Raw genomic sequence first — 16,051 nt, 5'->3', positions numbered from 1 at the left:
CCTCATTCCTCCATGGTAACCCCCTGTGAAGGATCAGTCGGAGCTGACCCCCTCATTCCTCCATGGTAACCCCCTGTGAAGGATCAGTCGGAGCTGACCCCCTCATTCCTCCATGGTAACCCCCTGTGAAGGATCAGTCGGAGCTGACCCCCTCATTCCTCCATGGTAACACCCTGTGAAGGATCAGTCGAAGCTGACCCCCTCATTCCTCCATGGTAACCCCCTGTGAAGGATCAGTCGGAGCTGACCCCCTCATTCCTCCATGGTAACCCCCTGTGAAGGATGAGTCGGAGCTGACCCCCTCATTCCTCCATGGTAACCCCCTGTGAAGGATGAGTCGGAGCTGACTCCTTCATTCCTCCATGGTAACCCCCTGTGAAGGATCAGTCGGAGCTGACTCCTTCATTCCTCCATGGTAACCCCCTGTGAAGGATCAGTCGGAGCTGACCCCCTCATTCCTCCATGGTAACCCCCTGTGAAGGATCAGTCGGAGCTGACCCCCTCATTCCTCCATGGTAACCCCCTGTGAAGGTTCAGTCGGAGCTGACCCCCTCATTCCTCCATGGTAACCCCCTGTGAAGGATGAGTCGGAGCTGACTCCCTAAACGTGAAGTGCCAGTTTTCCAGACCCAGATTAAGCCTGGTTTTAATAGCACTTTCAGTGGAGAATATTGCGCTTGGTAAATGACTTGTACAGGGTGGGAGCGTGTTGGGTAGGAGTTGTGCTTCTTCTAAAAGAACAACCACATCCAAGTCAGTTCCTGTATTTGGTTATGTTTCATGTTTGGTTTTATTGTCATACAGTATTGGATAGTATTCACACCTACATCAATTTGACTGCATCCCATATGGCACCCTATACCCTATATAATGCCATCATTTTGACCAGGGGCCATAGGGCTGATTCCCTATGCCATCATTTTGACCAGGGGCCATGGGGCTGATTCCCTATGCCATCATTTTGACCAGGGACCATGAATGTTATGGGTCTCTATATAGCGGGGCCGGGAGGCCGGGTTCTCTATATAGCGGGGCCGGGAGGCCGGGTTCTCTATATAGCGGGGCCGGGAGGCCGGGTTCTCTATATAGCGGGGCCGGGAGGCCGGGTTCTCTAAATAGCGGGGCCGGGAGGCCGGGTTCTCTATATAGGGAGGCCGGGTTCTCTATATAGGGAGGCCGGGTTCTCTATATAGCGGAGCGGGGCCGGGAGGCCGGGTTCTCTAAATAGCGGGGCCGGGAGGCCGGGTTCTCTATATAGGGAGGCCGGGTTCTCTATATAGCGGAGCGGGGCCGGGAGGCCGGGTTCTCTAAATAGCGGGGCCGGGAGGCCGGGTTCTCTATATAGCGGGGCCGGGAGGCCGGGTTCTCTAAATAGCGGGGCCGGGAGGCCGGGTTCTCTATATAGCGGGGCCGGCCATGGGGCCGATTCCCTATACAGGGAAAGGGGGATAGCTAGCCAGTTGTACAACAATGTATTCAACTGAAATGTGTCTTCCTGCATTTAACCCACCCCTCTGAATCAGAGATGAGGGGGGGGCTGCCTTAAATCGACATCCACGTCTTCAGCGCCTGATGGAACAGTGGGTTAACTGCCTTGATCAGGGGCAGAACAGATTTTTACCTTGTCAGCTTAGGGATTCGATCCAGCAACCTTCCAGTTACTGGCCCAATGGGGCCATGGGGCTCTGGTCAGAAGTAGTGCACTATATATTGTATTAATCGGGGGCCATTTGGGAAGCAGCTCTGTAAAGGGACAGTCTTAACCTCCATAGGGCAACGAGGGGAAGAGTGGTTTTAAGGAAGTTTTGATATTGGATTTGCAACAAGCAATCAACAGATATACAGTTATATTCCTACATCACAACTGTATGATAGTTATACATTTCTTACTCAGCTCAAAGCAGACTAAACACTTGGGTGGAGTTTAAATGATTTCAGTCAGTTGGTACAGTATTGAGGATTGAAACGATGGTACAGTATTATTTAAGGAATTAAAATGAATGCCATTTACAATGTACATTAACCATGTCTTTGTGCACCATGTGACAAGCCAAAAGGAAACAGAGTACATTGAAAAACAAAAACAGGGTCATCAGCATTGGTTAGTGGGGGTGAGACAAGACGGGTGAGGCAAGACAAGACGGGTGAGACAAGGCGGTGAGGCAAGACAAGACAGGTGAGACAAGGCGGTGAGGCAAGACAAGACAGGTGAGACAAGGCGGTGAGGCAAGACAAGACGGGTGAGACAAGACGGGTGAGACAAGACGGGTGAGACAAGGCGGTGAGGCAAGACAAGACGGGTGAGACAAGACGGATGAGACAAGGCGGTGAGGCAAGACAAGACGGTGAGGAGACAAGAACTGTATGTTAAACAGAGTATGAAAGATTTAACACATTCTCAGGAATATAGTTTACCTAGCAGTAGAATGTGACATCTGACTTTAAGCACCTCTTTTTCCATTGGGTAAAAATAGATCACATGTATAGTTAACTGTTAAACAAGACATTCACATGTCAGTTAATACTTCTCTTTTGTTACGTACCATGACCTGGAACATTATAAATTGTTATTTTGTTAAACTGTTTTTCCTAAATACAACAGGCTGAGTCAAAATCAACACCTTCAATAGATACAGATGTAACATAAGAACAGAGTCAACATAACACAGTGCTAAAGTTTCATTGAACGGCTGGCTCTTTCACAGTGGACCCTTCTGCTGTACCAGACAGTCATTTAACTTGAATTGAGAGGCAGATTAAAGTTATGTTTGTGTGTTATAAAGTCCTGATTAGATTGGTAAAAGTGAAGATACACAGATGTGTAACTTTCCAGAACAGGGCCCATGCGGTAGACAGGCAAGGCAGTAGGGCTGGGAAACAAACCCTCACTCTTCCTTAGTGACACACCAACCCAAACACACGTTACATGGTAGAAAACCCACAGTAAATATAAGAACAAATGCACTTCTGAAAAGAGAAATGGATCTGCCATACGCCAAACAAAAACTGGCTTATCTATAGAGAAAACGCTTTACTGACTAAGAACGCTATATCCTTAACATTGAAGTGTCAAGAGAGACCGAAAAAATGGGGACCTCACCGTAGTAGGTAAGGGATGAAATTACAGCCAGTGTCTCCTACAACTCTCACACACAGGCTTTCTACAAAGTGTTAGTCCTACAGGATATTTGGAGAGAATACTGGATCATCTGGTATACAGTTGTGGACAAAAGTTTTGAGAATGACACAAATATTAATTTCCACAAAGTTTGCTGCATCAGTGTCTTTAGATATTTTTGTCAGATGTTACTATGGAATACTGAAGTATAATTACAAGCATTTCATAAGTGTCAAAGGCTTTTATTGACAATTACAGTGGTGACCCTTCTTTTTCAAGACCTCTGCAATCCGCCCTGGCATGCTGTCAATTAACTTCTGGGCCACATCCTGACTGATGGCAGCCCATTCTTGCATAATCAATGCTTGGACTTTGTCAGAATTTGTGGGTTTTTGTTTGTCCACCCGCCTGTTGAGGATTGACCACAAGCTCTCAATGGGATTAAGGTCTAGGGGTTTCCTGGCCATGGACCCAAAATATCGATGTTTTGTTCCCCGAGCCACTTAGTTATCACTTTTGCCTTATGGTAAGGTTATCCATCATGCTGGAAAAGGCATTGTTGGTCACCAAACTGTTCCTGGATGGTTGGGAGAAGTTGCTCTTGAAGGATGTGTTGGTACCATTCTTTATTCATGGCTGTGTTCTTAGGCAAAATTGTGAGTGAGCCCACTCCCTTGGCTGAGAAGCCACCCCACACATGAATGGTCTCAGCATGCATTACTGTTGGCATGACACAGGACTGATGGTAGCGCTCACCTTGTCTTCTCCGGACAAGCTTTTTTCCGGATTCCCCAAACAATCGGAAAGGGGATTCATCAGAGAAAATGACTTTACCCCAGTCCTCAGCAGTCCAATCCCTGTACCTTTTGCAGAATATCAGTCTGTCCCTGATGTTTTTCCTGAAATGGCTTCTTTGCTGCCCTTCTTGACACCAGGCCATCCTCCAAAAGTCTTCTCCTCGTGCAGAGTGCAGATGCACTCACACCTGCCTGCTGCCATTCCTGAGCAAGCTCTGTACTGGTGGTGCCCCGATCCCGCAGCTGAATCAACTTTGCTGGACTTTCTTGGGCGCCCTGAAGCCTTCTTCACAACAATTGAACCGCTCTCTTTTAAGTTCTTGATGATCCGATAAATGGTTGATTTAGGTGCAATCTTACTGGCAGCAATATCCTTGCCTGTGAAGCCCTTTTTGTGCAAAGCAATGATGGCGGCACGTATTTCCTTGCAGGTAACCATGGTTGACAGAGGAAGAACAATGATTCCAAGCACCACCCTCCTTTTGAAGCTTCCAGTCTGTTATTCGAACTCAATCAGCATGACAGAGTGATCTCCAGCCTTGTCCTCGTCAACACTCACACCTGTGTTAACGAGAGAATCACTGACATGATGTTAGCTGGTCCTTTTGTGGCAGGGCTGAAATGCAGTGGAAATGGTTTTTTTGTGATTCAGTTCATTTGCATGACAAAGAGGGACTTTGCAATTTATTGCAATTCATCTGATCACTCTTCATAACATTCTGGAGTATATGCAAATTGCCATCATACAAACTGAGGCAGCAGACTTTGTGAAAATTAATATTTGTGTCATTCTCAAAACTTTTGGCACGACCGTAGATACAAAGTACCTCATATGTACCCAGTGTTAACAGATACGACAGAACAGAAACATCTTTCCCTTTGGGAGAAAATAAAAGAAAATGTCATTCCTTTGTGCAGTAAACATTTTTCCTGGTACAGTAACGTGTGTAATCAATGTTGTCAGTTCTTAAACTGAACTGGAAAAAAGTCCAGTCTATGTCAGTGTTTTAAATTATATTCCACCAGTCAGTCAACAGACCAGGTCTATGTCAGTGTTTTAAATTATATTCCACCAGTCAGTCAACAGACCAGGTCTATGTCAGTGTTTTAAATTATATTCCACCAGTCAGTCAACAGACCAGGTCTATGTCAGTGTATTAAATTATATTCCACCAGTCAGTCAACAGACCAGGTCTATGTCAGTGTATTAAATTATATTCCACCAGTCAGTCAACAGACCAGGTCTATGTCAGTATATTTTATTATATTCCACCAGTCAGTCAACAGACCAGGTCTATGTCAGTGTATTAAATTATATTCCACCAGTCAGTCAACAGACCAGGTCTATGTCAGTATATTATATTATATTCCACCAGTCAGTCAACAGACCAGGTCTATGTCAGTATATTATATTATATTCCACCAGTCAGTCAACAGACCAGGTCTATGTCAGTATATTATATTCCACCAGTCAGTCAACAGACCAGGTCTATGTCAGTATATTATATTATATTCCACCAGTCAGTCAACAGACCAGGTCTATGTCAGTATATTATATTATATTCCACCAGTCAGTCAACAGACCAGGTCTATGTCAGTATATTATATTATATTCCACCAGTCAGTCAACAGACCAGGTCTATGTCAGTATATTATATTATATTCCACCAGTCAGTCAACAGACCAGGTCTATGTCAGTATATTATATTATATTCCACCAGTCAGTCAACAGACCAGGTCTATGTCAGTATATTATATTATATTCCACCAGTCAGTCAACAGACCAGGTCTATGTCAGTATATTATATTCCACCAGTCAGTCAACAGACCAGGTCTATGTCAGTATATTATATTATATTCCACCAGTCAGTCAACAGACCAGGTCTATGTCAGTATATTATATTATATTCCACCAGTCAGTCAACCAACGTAATGAGATCTGACAGGGTGATGGGCCTGTCCTGGTCAGAGTACCTGTGAGACCTGACAGGGTGATGGTCATGTCCTGGTCAGAGTACCTGTGAGATCTTTGAAGACACAGAGATTAATGAATGAGAATGTTGCTGTGCCTCAAGCAGCCTGTGCTCTTGGAGAGGAGAACAGAAAGGACACAATAATATTATCAAATTAAAATGACTTATGTAGGAGGGCCAGGCCTATATGGTGAAAACATTACACAGGGCAGGTACATGAAGCTGGTTGGATGTAGACAGCAGTTTTGTGATATACTGCAGAACGCAGACAGAGTTGAACAACATGGTGTACCTGTTACATTGTACCTCATTGATAACCTTTCAAAATCAGATGTGTTGATTATCCAATACTCTTCCAAATCATTCTGTACCGACAACCTGACACTATTTAAAATCAGCTGTGTTGATAATCAGGTTGTCTCAGTAGCTTGTACCTGCATCATCATCATCATCAGTGGAGAGCTCCCAGAATGCTACAGGGTAGACAGAGAGGATTCAGGGAGGGGCTAGCTCCGACCAGCCCTTTCATCCAATCAGCAGCAAGAAGAGCGCGGTACTTTACGGTTGCCGTGGAGATCGATAGTGCTACTCAACAATGTGTGGTCGATCTGATCCTCCGCCGCCAGAACCTCCAGTACCGCTGCCTCAAACGCCACTCCCACGTTCGTATCATCCTTTGCACTGGTCTCGAAGTAGGGACAACAGCCGTTCTCCTCGCACCAGGCCCGAGCCTCGTCCTCCCCCACCTCCCTCTCCTCTTTGTCCACCTTGTTGCCCAGGACAACAAAGGGGAACCTCTCTGGGTCTCGTACGTCAGAGTAACACATGAACTCTTTCTTCCAGCTGGCCAGGTTCTGGAAGCTGTGCAGGTCGTCTACAGCGAAGGTGAGGAGGCAGCAGTCGGCGCCACGGTAGAACGGCGTCCTCAGGGACTTGAAGCGCTCCTGACCCGCCGTGTCCCAGATCTGAAGGGTCACCAGGCGCCCTTCCACCTGGAGAGAGGAAGTGAATGAAAACATTTATTGTACCAAAGAGAAACCTTTATTGCTCCCAAAAAGGATTAGATTTGTACATAATATGCACAGCAATCATAAAGATAAAACAGTAGACAGGGGAGGAAGAATCAATGACAGTAGCACAGCATATAATACATTTATTAAAACACATTCTGTGGGGTCAAAAAGCAGTCCACTGCACTAGCCTATATAGAGAATAGGGTGCAATTAGTCAAACTATAAATCAATTGAACAAATAACTGCTCAACCCCCCTCTCCGGGAATAGAAATGCGCAAACTGAATTAGGAACTGTATTTCCACATTTGGTTACGTTATAGCCTTATTCTAAAATAGATGCAATTGTCCACCCCCCCCCCCAATCTAGACACAATACACCATAATGACAAATGAAAAACAGGTTTAGACATTTTTGCAAATGTATTAAAAACAAAAAGCTGAGTACTCAGTACTTTGTTGAAGCACATTAAGCAGCGATTACAGCCTTGAGTCTTTATGGGTATGATGCTACACGCTTGGCACACCTGTATTTGGGGAGTTTCTCCCATTCTTCTCTGTAGATATCTCAAGCTCTGTCAGGATGGATGGGGAGTGTCGCTGCGCAGCTATTTTCAGGTGTCTCCAGAGATGTTCGATCTGGTTCAAGTCTGGGCCACTCAAGGACATTCTGAGACTTTTCCCCTAGCCACTCCTGCATTGTTTTTGCTGTATACTTAGGGTCATTGTCCTGTTGGAAGGTGAACCTTCGCCCCAGTCTGAGGTCCTGAGCGCTCTGGAGCAGGTTTTCATCAAAGCTCTCTCTGTACTTTGCGCCGTTCATCTTTCCCTCGATCCTACCACCACCATGCTTCACCGTAGGGTTAGGGTTCACCGTAGGAATGGTGACAGGTTTCCTGCAGATGTGACACTTAGCATTCAGGCCAAAGAGTTCAATCTTGGTTTCATCAGACCAGAGAATCTTGTTTATCATGGTCTAAGAGTCTTTAGGTGCCATTTGGCAAACTCCAAGTGGGCTGTGGTGCCTTTTACTGAAGAGTGGCTTCCATCTGGCCACTCTACCATAAAGGCCTGAGATGGTTGTCCTTCTGGAAGGTTCTCCCATCTCCACAGAGGAACTGTGGAGCTCTGTCAGAGTTGACCATCGGGTTCTTGGTCACCTTCCTGACCAAGGCCTTTCTCCCTCGATTGCTCAGTTTGGCCGGGCTGTCAGCTCTAGGAAGAGTTTTGGTGGTTCCAAACTTCTGCCACTGTGTTCTCGGGGATCTTCCATGCTACAGACATTTTTGGCACCCTTCCCCAGATCTGTGCCTCGACACAATCCTGTCTCGGAGCTCTACGGACAATTCCTTCGACCTCATGGCTTGTTTTGTTCTCTGACGTGCACTGTCAACTGGGGGACCTTATATAGACAGGTGTGTGCCTTCCCAAATCCTTGGCAATCAATTGAATTAACCACAGGTGGACTCCAAGTTGTAGAAACATCAAGGATAATCAATGGAAACAGGATGCACCTGAGCTCAATTTCGAGTCTCATAGCAAGGGGTCTGGATACTTATGTAAATAAGTTTATAAAACCTAAAAACCTGTTTTCTCTTTGTCATTATGGGGTATTGTGCGTAGATTGATGAGGACATTTTTGTTTAATCTATTTTAGAATAAGGCTGTAACGTAACAAAATGGTGGAAAAAGTCAAGTGGTCTGAATACTTTCTAGATGAACTGAAGGTATTTATGCAATGATGTGGTCATGCGGTGCTGTGGTTAGTTGAGATGCAATACATTTCCAGAAAGGGACACAATAATAATTATTATTAAATTTCAGACAGAGCTTGGCTCTATCTCCTCACCTCCTTCTTAATTTCATTGGAGGAGAAGGTCCAAGGTCCCTCCTCTTATTTTGCAGTTTAAGAAGGCGATAAGGAGATAATGCGAAGAATAAAAAAAATACTAATTCAGAAACAGCTCTAAATCTGACCTCGAGGTCTCTGTTGAGGAACTCGACCCCGATGGTGTGGAAGGACTGGGAGTTGAAGCGGTCCGTGACGTAGCGGTTCATTAAGGAAGACTTTCCCACACCACCATCCCCCAGCAGGATCACCTTTAACAGCAGGCTCTTCCCGCTCATCACAAACCTTCCTCTGCTGCTAGGCGGTGCAGCTCACCAGGCCATTCCAGGACCAGGCCCCCTCCCTCCGCTGGCAGGCTGGCTAGCCTGGAGCCGAGCCTCCTAGCCGGGTTACTGATCACTGTGACCCAGCCTCCACCTCGACACTAGGCTACTGGGCTAGTACTAGCAGGGTCAATGCAACCTGAAGGATGAGCAGAGAGATTTTTTTTTTAACTATCAAATGTTATTGGTATTTGGAAGATGTTTCAGGTGTAGCGAAATGCTTATGCTCCAACGGCACATTAATGCCCAACAATACACACATCCCAGAAATGTAAAGGGAATTAAGAAATATTAGAATGAGCAATGTCAGAGTCCAGAAAATAAATATGTTTATGATGGTGTGTATAGACAGTACATGAATAGAAAAGGTGTGTACAGCAGTAGTTATATAGGATGAGCCTTGACTAGAATTCAATATATACATATAAAGTGGGTGAAACAGTATGTACACCTTATTAAAGTGACCAGTGTTCAATGACTATGTACATAGGGCAGCAGTTTTTAAGGGGCAGGGTTGAGTACCGGGTGGTAGCCAGCTAGTAACAGTGACTAAGTTCAGGGCAGGGTACTGGGCGGAGGCCGACTAGTGGTGACTATTTAACAGTCTGATGGCCTGGTGATAGAAAATGGTTTTCCGGCATTGATGCACCTGTACTGTCTCCGCCTTCTAGATGATGGTGAACAGGTCGTGGCTCGGGTGGCTGAGGTCCTTGATGATCTTCTTGGCCTTCCTGTGACACCGGGTGCTGTAGATGTCCTGGAGGGCAGGCAGTGTGCCCCCGGTGATGTGTTGGGCTGAAAGCACCACCCTCTGGGGAGCCCTGCAATTGCAGACGGTGCAGTTGCCATTCCAGGTGGTGATACAGTCTGACAGGATGCTGTCAATGGTGCATCTGTAGAAGTTTGTGAGGTTCTTAGAGTCCAAGCCAAATTTCTTCAGCCTCCTGGATGTTGAAGAGGCGGTGTTGAGCCTTCTTCACCAAACTGTCTTTGTGGATAGACCATTTCAGGTGGTCAGTGATGTGCACCCTGAGGACCTTCAAGCTTTTCACCCTCTCCACTGTGGCTCGTCGATGTGGATGGGGGTGTGCTCCTTCTGCTGTCTCCTGAAGTCCACGATCAGCTCCTTCATTTTGTTGACGTTGGGGGACAGGTTATTTTCCTGGTACCACTCTGCCAGAGCCCTCACCTCCTCCCTGTAGGCTGTCTCGTCATTGTTAGTAATCAGGCCTAATACTGTTGTGTCGTCTGCAAACTTGATTGAGTTGGAGACGTGTGGCCACGCAGTCATGGGTGAACAGAGAGTATAGGAGGGGGCTGAGCATGCAGCCTTGTGGGGCCCCTGTGTTGAGGATCAGCGTAGCGGAGGTGTTGTTGCCTACCTTCACCATCTGGGGGCCCGTTAGGAAGTCCAGGACCCAGTTGCATAGGGCAGTGTTCAGAACCAGGGCCCCAAACTTAGTGATGAGCTTGGAAGGCACTATGGTGTTGAAGATAATGCTGTTAATCGACTACTGCTTTCTTACATAGGTATTCCTATTGTCCAGATGGGATAGGGTAGTGTGCAGTGCGATGGTGATTGTGTCATCCGTAGATCTGTTGGGGCAGTATGCAAATTGTAGTGGGTCGGGTAAGGTGGAGGTGATATGATCCTTAAATAGCCTCTCAAAGCACTTCATGATGACAGAAGTGAGTGCTACGCTCGATAGTCATTTAGTTCAGTTACCTTCGCTTTATTGGGTACAGGAACAATGGTGGACATCTTGAAGCAAGTGCGGACAGCAGACTGGGATATGGAGAGACTTAATATGTCCGTAAACACACCAGCCAGCTGGTCTAAACATGCTCTGACGAAGCAGATAGGGATGCCGTCTGGGCCGGCAGCCTTGCGAGGGTAACACACTTAAATGTCTTACTCACGTCGGACACAAGGTGGAGGCCCTACATTTTCCTCGTAGTGGGCAAAGGTGTTTAGCTTGTCCGAGAGCATCGGTGTACACAACGTAGCTGGTTTTCCCCGTTATAATCCGTGATTGTCTGAGGTCCCTGCCACATATGTCTCATGTCTGAGCCGTTGAATTGCAACTCCACTGTCTCTGTACTGAAGTTTTGTCTGTTTGATTGCCTTACGGAGGGCATAGCTGGACTCTTCCATGTTCCCAGTCATCTTGCCGTGGTTAAATGCAGTGGTTCGCACTTTCAAATTTGCGTGAATGCTGCCTTTTGGCTTGGATAAGTTATACTCGTCACAGTGGGAACAACATCCTCTATGCACTTCCTGATCAATTCAGTCACTGAGTCAGTGACCACATAAATGTTTTTTTTTTTTTTTTTTTAGACAATCCAGAACATTTCCCAGTCCGCGTTATCAAACAATCTTGAAGTATAGATTCCGATTGGTCAGACCAACGTTGAACAGTCCTTACCACGGGTATTTCCTGTTTCAGTTTCTGCCTATATGAAGGGAGAAGCAGAATGTAGGTGTGATCTGATTTGCCGAAGGGAGAGCAGGGGAGGGCTTTGTAGCCTTCCTGGAAAGGGGAGTAGCAATGGTCAAGAATTATTGATGAGCGAGTAGCGCAGGCGATGTATTTATAAAACTTTGGAAGCGTTTTCCTCAGATTTGCTTTATTAAAGTCCGCAGCCAATATAAATTTGGCCTCATTATATGCGGTTTCCAGTTTGTACAAAGTCCAGTGTAGTTCCTCAAGAGCCGTCATTTGTCGGCTTGAGGGGGAATATACACGGCCGTGATGATGGCCGAAGAAAATTAACTTGGAGGTAATGCGGTCGGCATTTGATAGTGAGGTATTCCATATCGGGAGAACAAAAGGACTAGAGTCCCTGTACGTTACAACAATCACAACATGAGTAGTTAATCATGAAACACACCTCCGCCTCTCTTTCCCGGACAGTTCTTTCTTCTTGTCCATGCAATGTACGGAGAACCCCGCTGGCTGTATGGACAGAGACAATATACCTGGAGAGAGCCATGATTTCATGAAACAGTGCATGTTACAGTCCCTGATGTCTCTCTTGAAGGAGATCCTCGCCCTGAGCGCGTCTACTTTATTTTCCAGGGACTGAACGTTTAAGAGTAATATACTCAGAAGCGGTGGATGGTATGCATGCCTTCTGAGTCAGACTAAAAACCCACTCTGTATTCCTCTGCTCGTCGGCGGCATCTTGGCGCAGTGGAAATGCCTCTGGGGGTACGAACAAGAGATCCAATTCAGGAAAGCTTAATTTCTGGTCGAAATGCTGGTGAGGGACCGCCTATCTAATATCCAAAAGTTATTTTCAGCTGTAGGCAATAATGCAAGAAATGTTCTGAACAAGTAATATAAGAAATAAAAAACAACAAAAACGAAATACTGCAAAGTTGGCTACAAGCTAGGAATAGGGAGACCAAGTCTGTCAGCGCCATCTTGTACTTGTCAGTTAACAGCAGCATTATTATCGATACCTATATATATATATAAAAATTGGCTTTGTGTTCATGAGAGGCCGAAGACCTAACAGCAACCTGAGAGATACATGCTGGAAGATACTGACAATGAACACCACAATTTAGGCCAAACAACATTAAACAACATCAAGTAGCTGTCTCTCACCAGGAGGAGAAGTGGAGAGAGAGACTAGCTAGAGACAGAACAAAAGAGAATGGTTACTAAAACTGACAAACTCAAAAAATTGTAACAAAAATACTGATACAACAACATAATCTCTCTTCCAAAACCCCTTGTATATGGAGCGCCATAAATCTGGTAACCTAGACTAACAGAACAACTATTTGGAAGTGATGTCCTTCCTGTCTGAGATGTGCAAGTTGAAGAGATATGTGTAAGGTCACCAGGGTGGTTGTCCTCAGGGACACCTGATAGGGGTGAATGACCCTGAGAAGAAACTCCCCCTCTCACAAACCCAGGGATTGGTTGAGCTGGAGATTGGCAAGTCGTAAAATGTACTACTGATGAGCTAAAGTTCCTCTGCTGTACATCACAATTCCCATGTTGTTGATAATGTTGAGACAGGAAGCAACCCTGAACCAGTGTACAGTATGGTTGAAAATCATGGTTCTTGATTTACAATACAGCTTCAGTAAACTGCTTCTTATTATGCCACATATGAGATATCCCAATAGATAGTTAGATAGTTAGCTAACTCACAACAACTCAGAATGTATCCTCCACTACCAGAGACTTTCATAACAACAACGATGAGTCAGGAAGATGAGCACTCGACTGCCTCAGGAATACATGACAAAAAAAAAAGTTCCACCATAATTCGTCTTGGATCACTAAGATTAGGATCTGTATTTATCTATTTCATCATTATTGTTATGTTTATTGATAAGATATTAAGCATTTTTACCATAATTACCAATGCAAAAATTCTCATTACCGCGATAGTTTTGGAAGTCCAAAAAAGTCAAACAAGTCAATTTATAATATCTTTTTTGGGTTTTACATTCCTCACCTAATAAAAAGGCCTGAGTTAAAACATGACACTGAAATCAAATATTTAAAATTGTATAAACATTTATTTAGCAATTTCACTCACAATATTTTCTGACAAATTGTCACAATTACTTGTGTATGTATATGTTATTTTTATGTACACAATTGGATAAACAAAAGATAAACTAAGATTAAGCCAAAATGGCAAAAGTATACGTTCAATTTTTCCTAAATACTGGCGCATTACAGTAATGAGAAGCAGGTTTCGGAGATGAGAATGCATGTTTCGGTAATGAGTGTTGCATAGTTTGCCATTGAAAAACTGTACTGACCTCTATCAGATTCAGTAACACAATACATCATCAAACTGTCATTTGTTAATCCCAAATGACTTGCATAAAACTAAAATCACGGATTTTAATGCAATTGACTAATACACCCCTTATTATAGCATAATGACAAAAAAAGTGACTTAAATAAATCAAAAGGTCTTTGTGGGTAATATTGGCATATTAGGACATGGATGTGTTTGGTTCTAAGGTATTTTAGATGCATTTCTAAATTGAATGGGATCCTGCGAGCAAATGGCATAACATGATATGCCTATAAAATATCTAAATATGTGGGATATGGACAAGCAACTGTCTTGGGATATCTAACAAAAGTATAGGTAAGCGCTTAAAACAGGTACACGTCAAATTGGGGAATATCCTCCGTTAAGTGGTGGTTGCTCTTTGCTGAAACACAAACTCCAGATTGTGGCTTTAAGTAAATTAAAATGGGGTTTATAAACCCAGATTTCTTGACTACCCCCTACTTAATCAAATAACTGTTTTACAAAAACAAATCTATACAATAAGTGTAAGCAGTAGTCCAAGTAAATAATTAACGTTACCAGCATAGCACACCCATTGACTATACATTAGAATTAGCTTATTATCATTACCAAAACTGACCCTAAAAATGAGGCACGAATGAGAAGTATGTTTTGTAATGACAGGCCCTTAGCTCAATCTACCAGTAATAGGAGACTGCCATTATGACTCAAAACAATTGACCCCAACAGTAAAGCCCATTCATGCCTCCATGTTGGTAAGGTCAATGGGTCTTTAAGTTTTTCCCAATTTTAGCTTTTTAGTCATGAGGGTAATGAGAAGGTTAAGTGTCGTAAAGAGGGTGTTTGAGAATAATATTCTCCTTCTGAAGGCCTTTTAAAAGGTTACATTTCATTTTAAAAAAATATGTGAAGAAATGAAATGAACTTGTGCTCATCTAAGGCCTGCTCCTCTGACACATCATGGGGAATACAACTTCATTTTTAAAAAAGGATTGGAGTTTTTACAACAACTTGAAAAAGTGTTATTGTAATGAGAAACATGTCCAAAGACACGTTTTACAAAAACAAATATTAGATTTTAATGTAAACTTCTATTAACGTATACAATTTTATGATTTATGGACAAACTACAGCAAAATATTTTGTGTTTTATTCAAATAAGTTAGCTAGGTTTTTCAAAAGTAAAATTTTATTTTTAAAAATGACCCGAGAATTTTATCTGGAAGCATTTCAGTGCATACAATTCAGGCGAAAATATTAAATGTATATAAACATAGACACCGTGCCATAAACTAGGCATCTTAATCTTTAGAATAATATTTGATTATTGCAGATACAGCATGGTTTTGTAACTCAATTTGCTCGTGCCATGGTTTCAACTGGTTTCATGAGAATCAACCAATTAACGTAGTAGCTAACCTCAACTAACTGCTATAGTTGTTCTGATGCCATGTTATTGTAGATAATAAAATCTGAGTGTTCCCATTCCGTAAATGTATTACACAGGACATCTAGCTAGATATAGGGCTGACTAGCTAGCAAATGAAATGGCGACTATGTAATGATGATGATGATGATGATGACGATTTAAAATTTAAAAAAATAAGCCAGCCAGACTGTTACCGTTAGCTAGCTATATTTAGTGGATGGGTGGTTATGTTGACATCAATTGTTCTGAATTATTCAACTAAACTACGAATAAACAGACCGATTTGATCAAACGTGCAACATAATCAATAGTACTACATGTGCATTAATTTAAGTAGTAAAATGGTTTTCGTTACCTCATTCTATACCATGATATGAGTCGTGGCTTGCCCAGTTTTGCATCTGAAATGTGATGTGCTATGAACTCGCTTGTTGGGGTTGCAGTGCGTCCCCAGGCTTTTACAGTCCAGGGTAATCGATATTCTAAACAGGTGCGTTTTGCAACGAAAACGAGAGTTGCTATTGGACACATGCAGGTTGTTCAGCCCCGTTTAATTCAGTTTGCTTCTGTTTAAGAACCGTTTTGCAACAGAATATGCGTAATGAATACGCCCTAGAGTTCAGTCGCGACGCCTGGTCCTAAAGCCCGCTCCGGTTACCCATCCCTGGTCCATTTATTTATTTAGCTGTCAAATGTGGTCCATCCTCTGTGAGTCTGGATACTTCAACATGTTCAAATGGCCCTGCTTTGACTG

General features: G+C 43.7%; 1 protein-coding gene across 1 annotated transcript; it reads right to left on the bottom strand.

The window, feature by feature from the left end:
• Positions 1-5,264: 5,264 nt before the first annotated feature.
• LOC115205676 (ras-related protein Rab-9B) lies at positions 5,265-15,863 on the bottom strand. Its single transcript, XM_029771899.1, has 3 exons — positions 15,653-15,863; positions 8,877-9,210; positions 5,265-6,880 (listed from the first exon to the last, which is right to left on the bottom strand). The coding sequence occupies exons 2-3, from the start codon at positions 9,024-9,026 to the stop codon at positions 6,422-6,424; spliced, it is 609 nt and encodes a 202-aa protein (XP_029627759.1). The 5' UTR covers positions 9,027-9,210; positions 15,653-15,863; the 3' UTR covers positions 5,265-6,421.
• Between the last annotated feature and the right edge of the window lie 188 nt (positions 15,864-16,051).

The sequence above is a fragment of the Salmo trutta genome, chromosome 13 (genome assembly GCF_901001165.1).
Source record: "Salmo trutta chromosome 13, fSalTru1.1, whole genome shotgun sequence".
Lineage (NCBI taxonomy): Eukaryota > Metazoa > Chordata > Actinopteri > Salmoniformes > Salmonidae > Salmo > Salmo trutta.
The sequence above is the reverse complement of the archived record's forward strand: the minus strand, read 5'-3'. Positions and strand labels throughout refer to the sequence as shown.

Bases quoted from the DNA above. Each gene is read 5' to 3' on its own strand.
- LOC115205676 (XM_029771899.1), bottom strand. From the start codon at position 9,026: ATGAGCGGGAAGAGCCTGCTGTTAAAGGTGATCCTGCTGGGGGATGGT. The intron at 6,881-8,876 runs GTCAGATTTAGA...TCCTCTCTCCAG, and splicing joins TCCTCAACAGAGACCTCGAG to GTGGAAGGGCGCCTGGTGAC.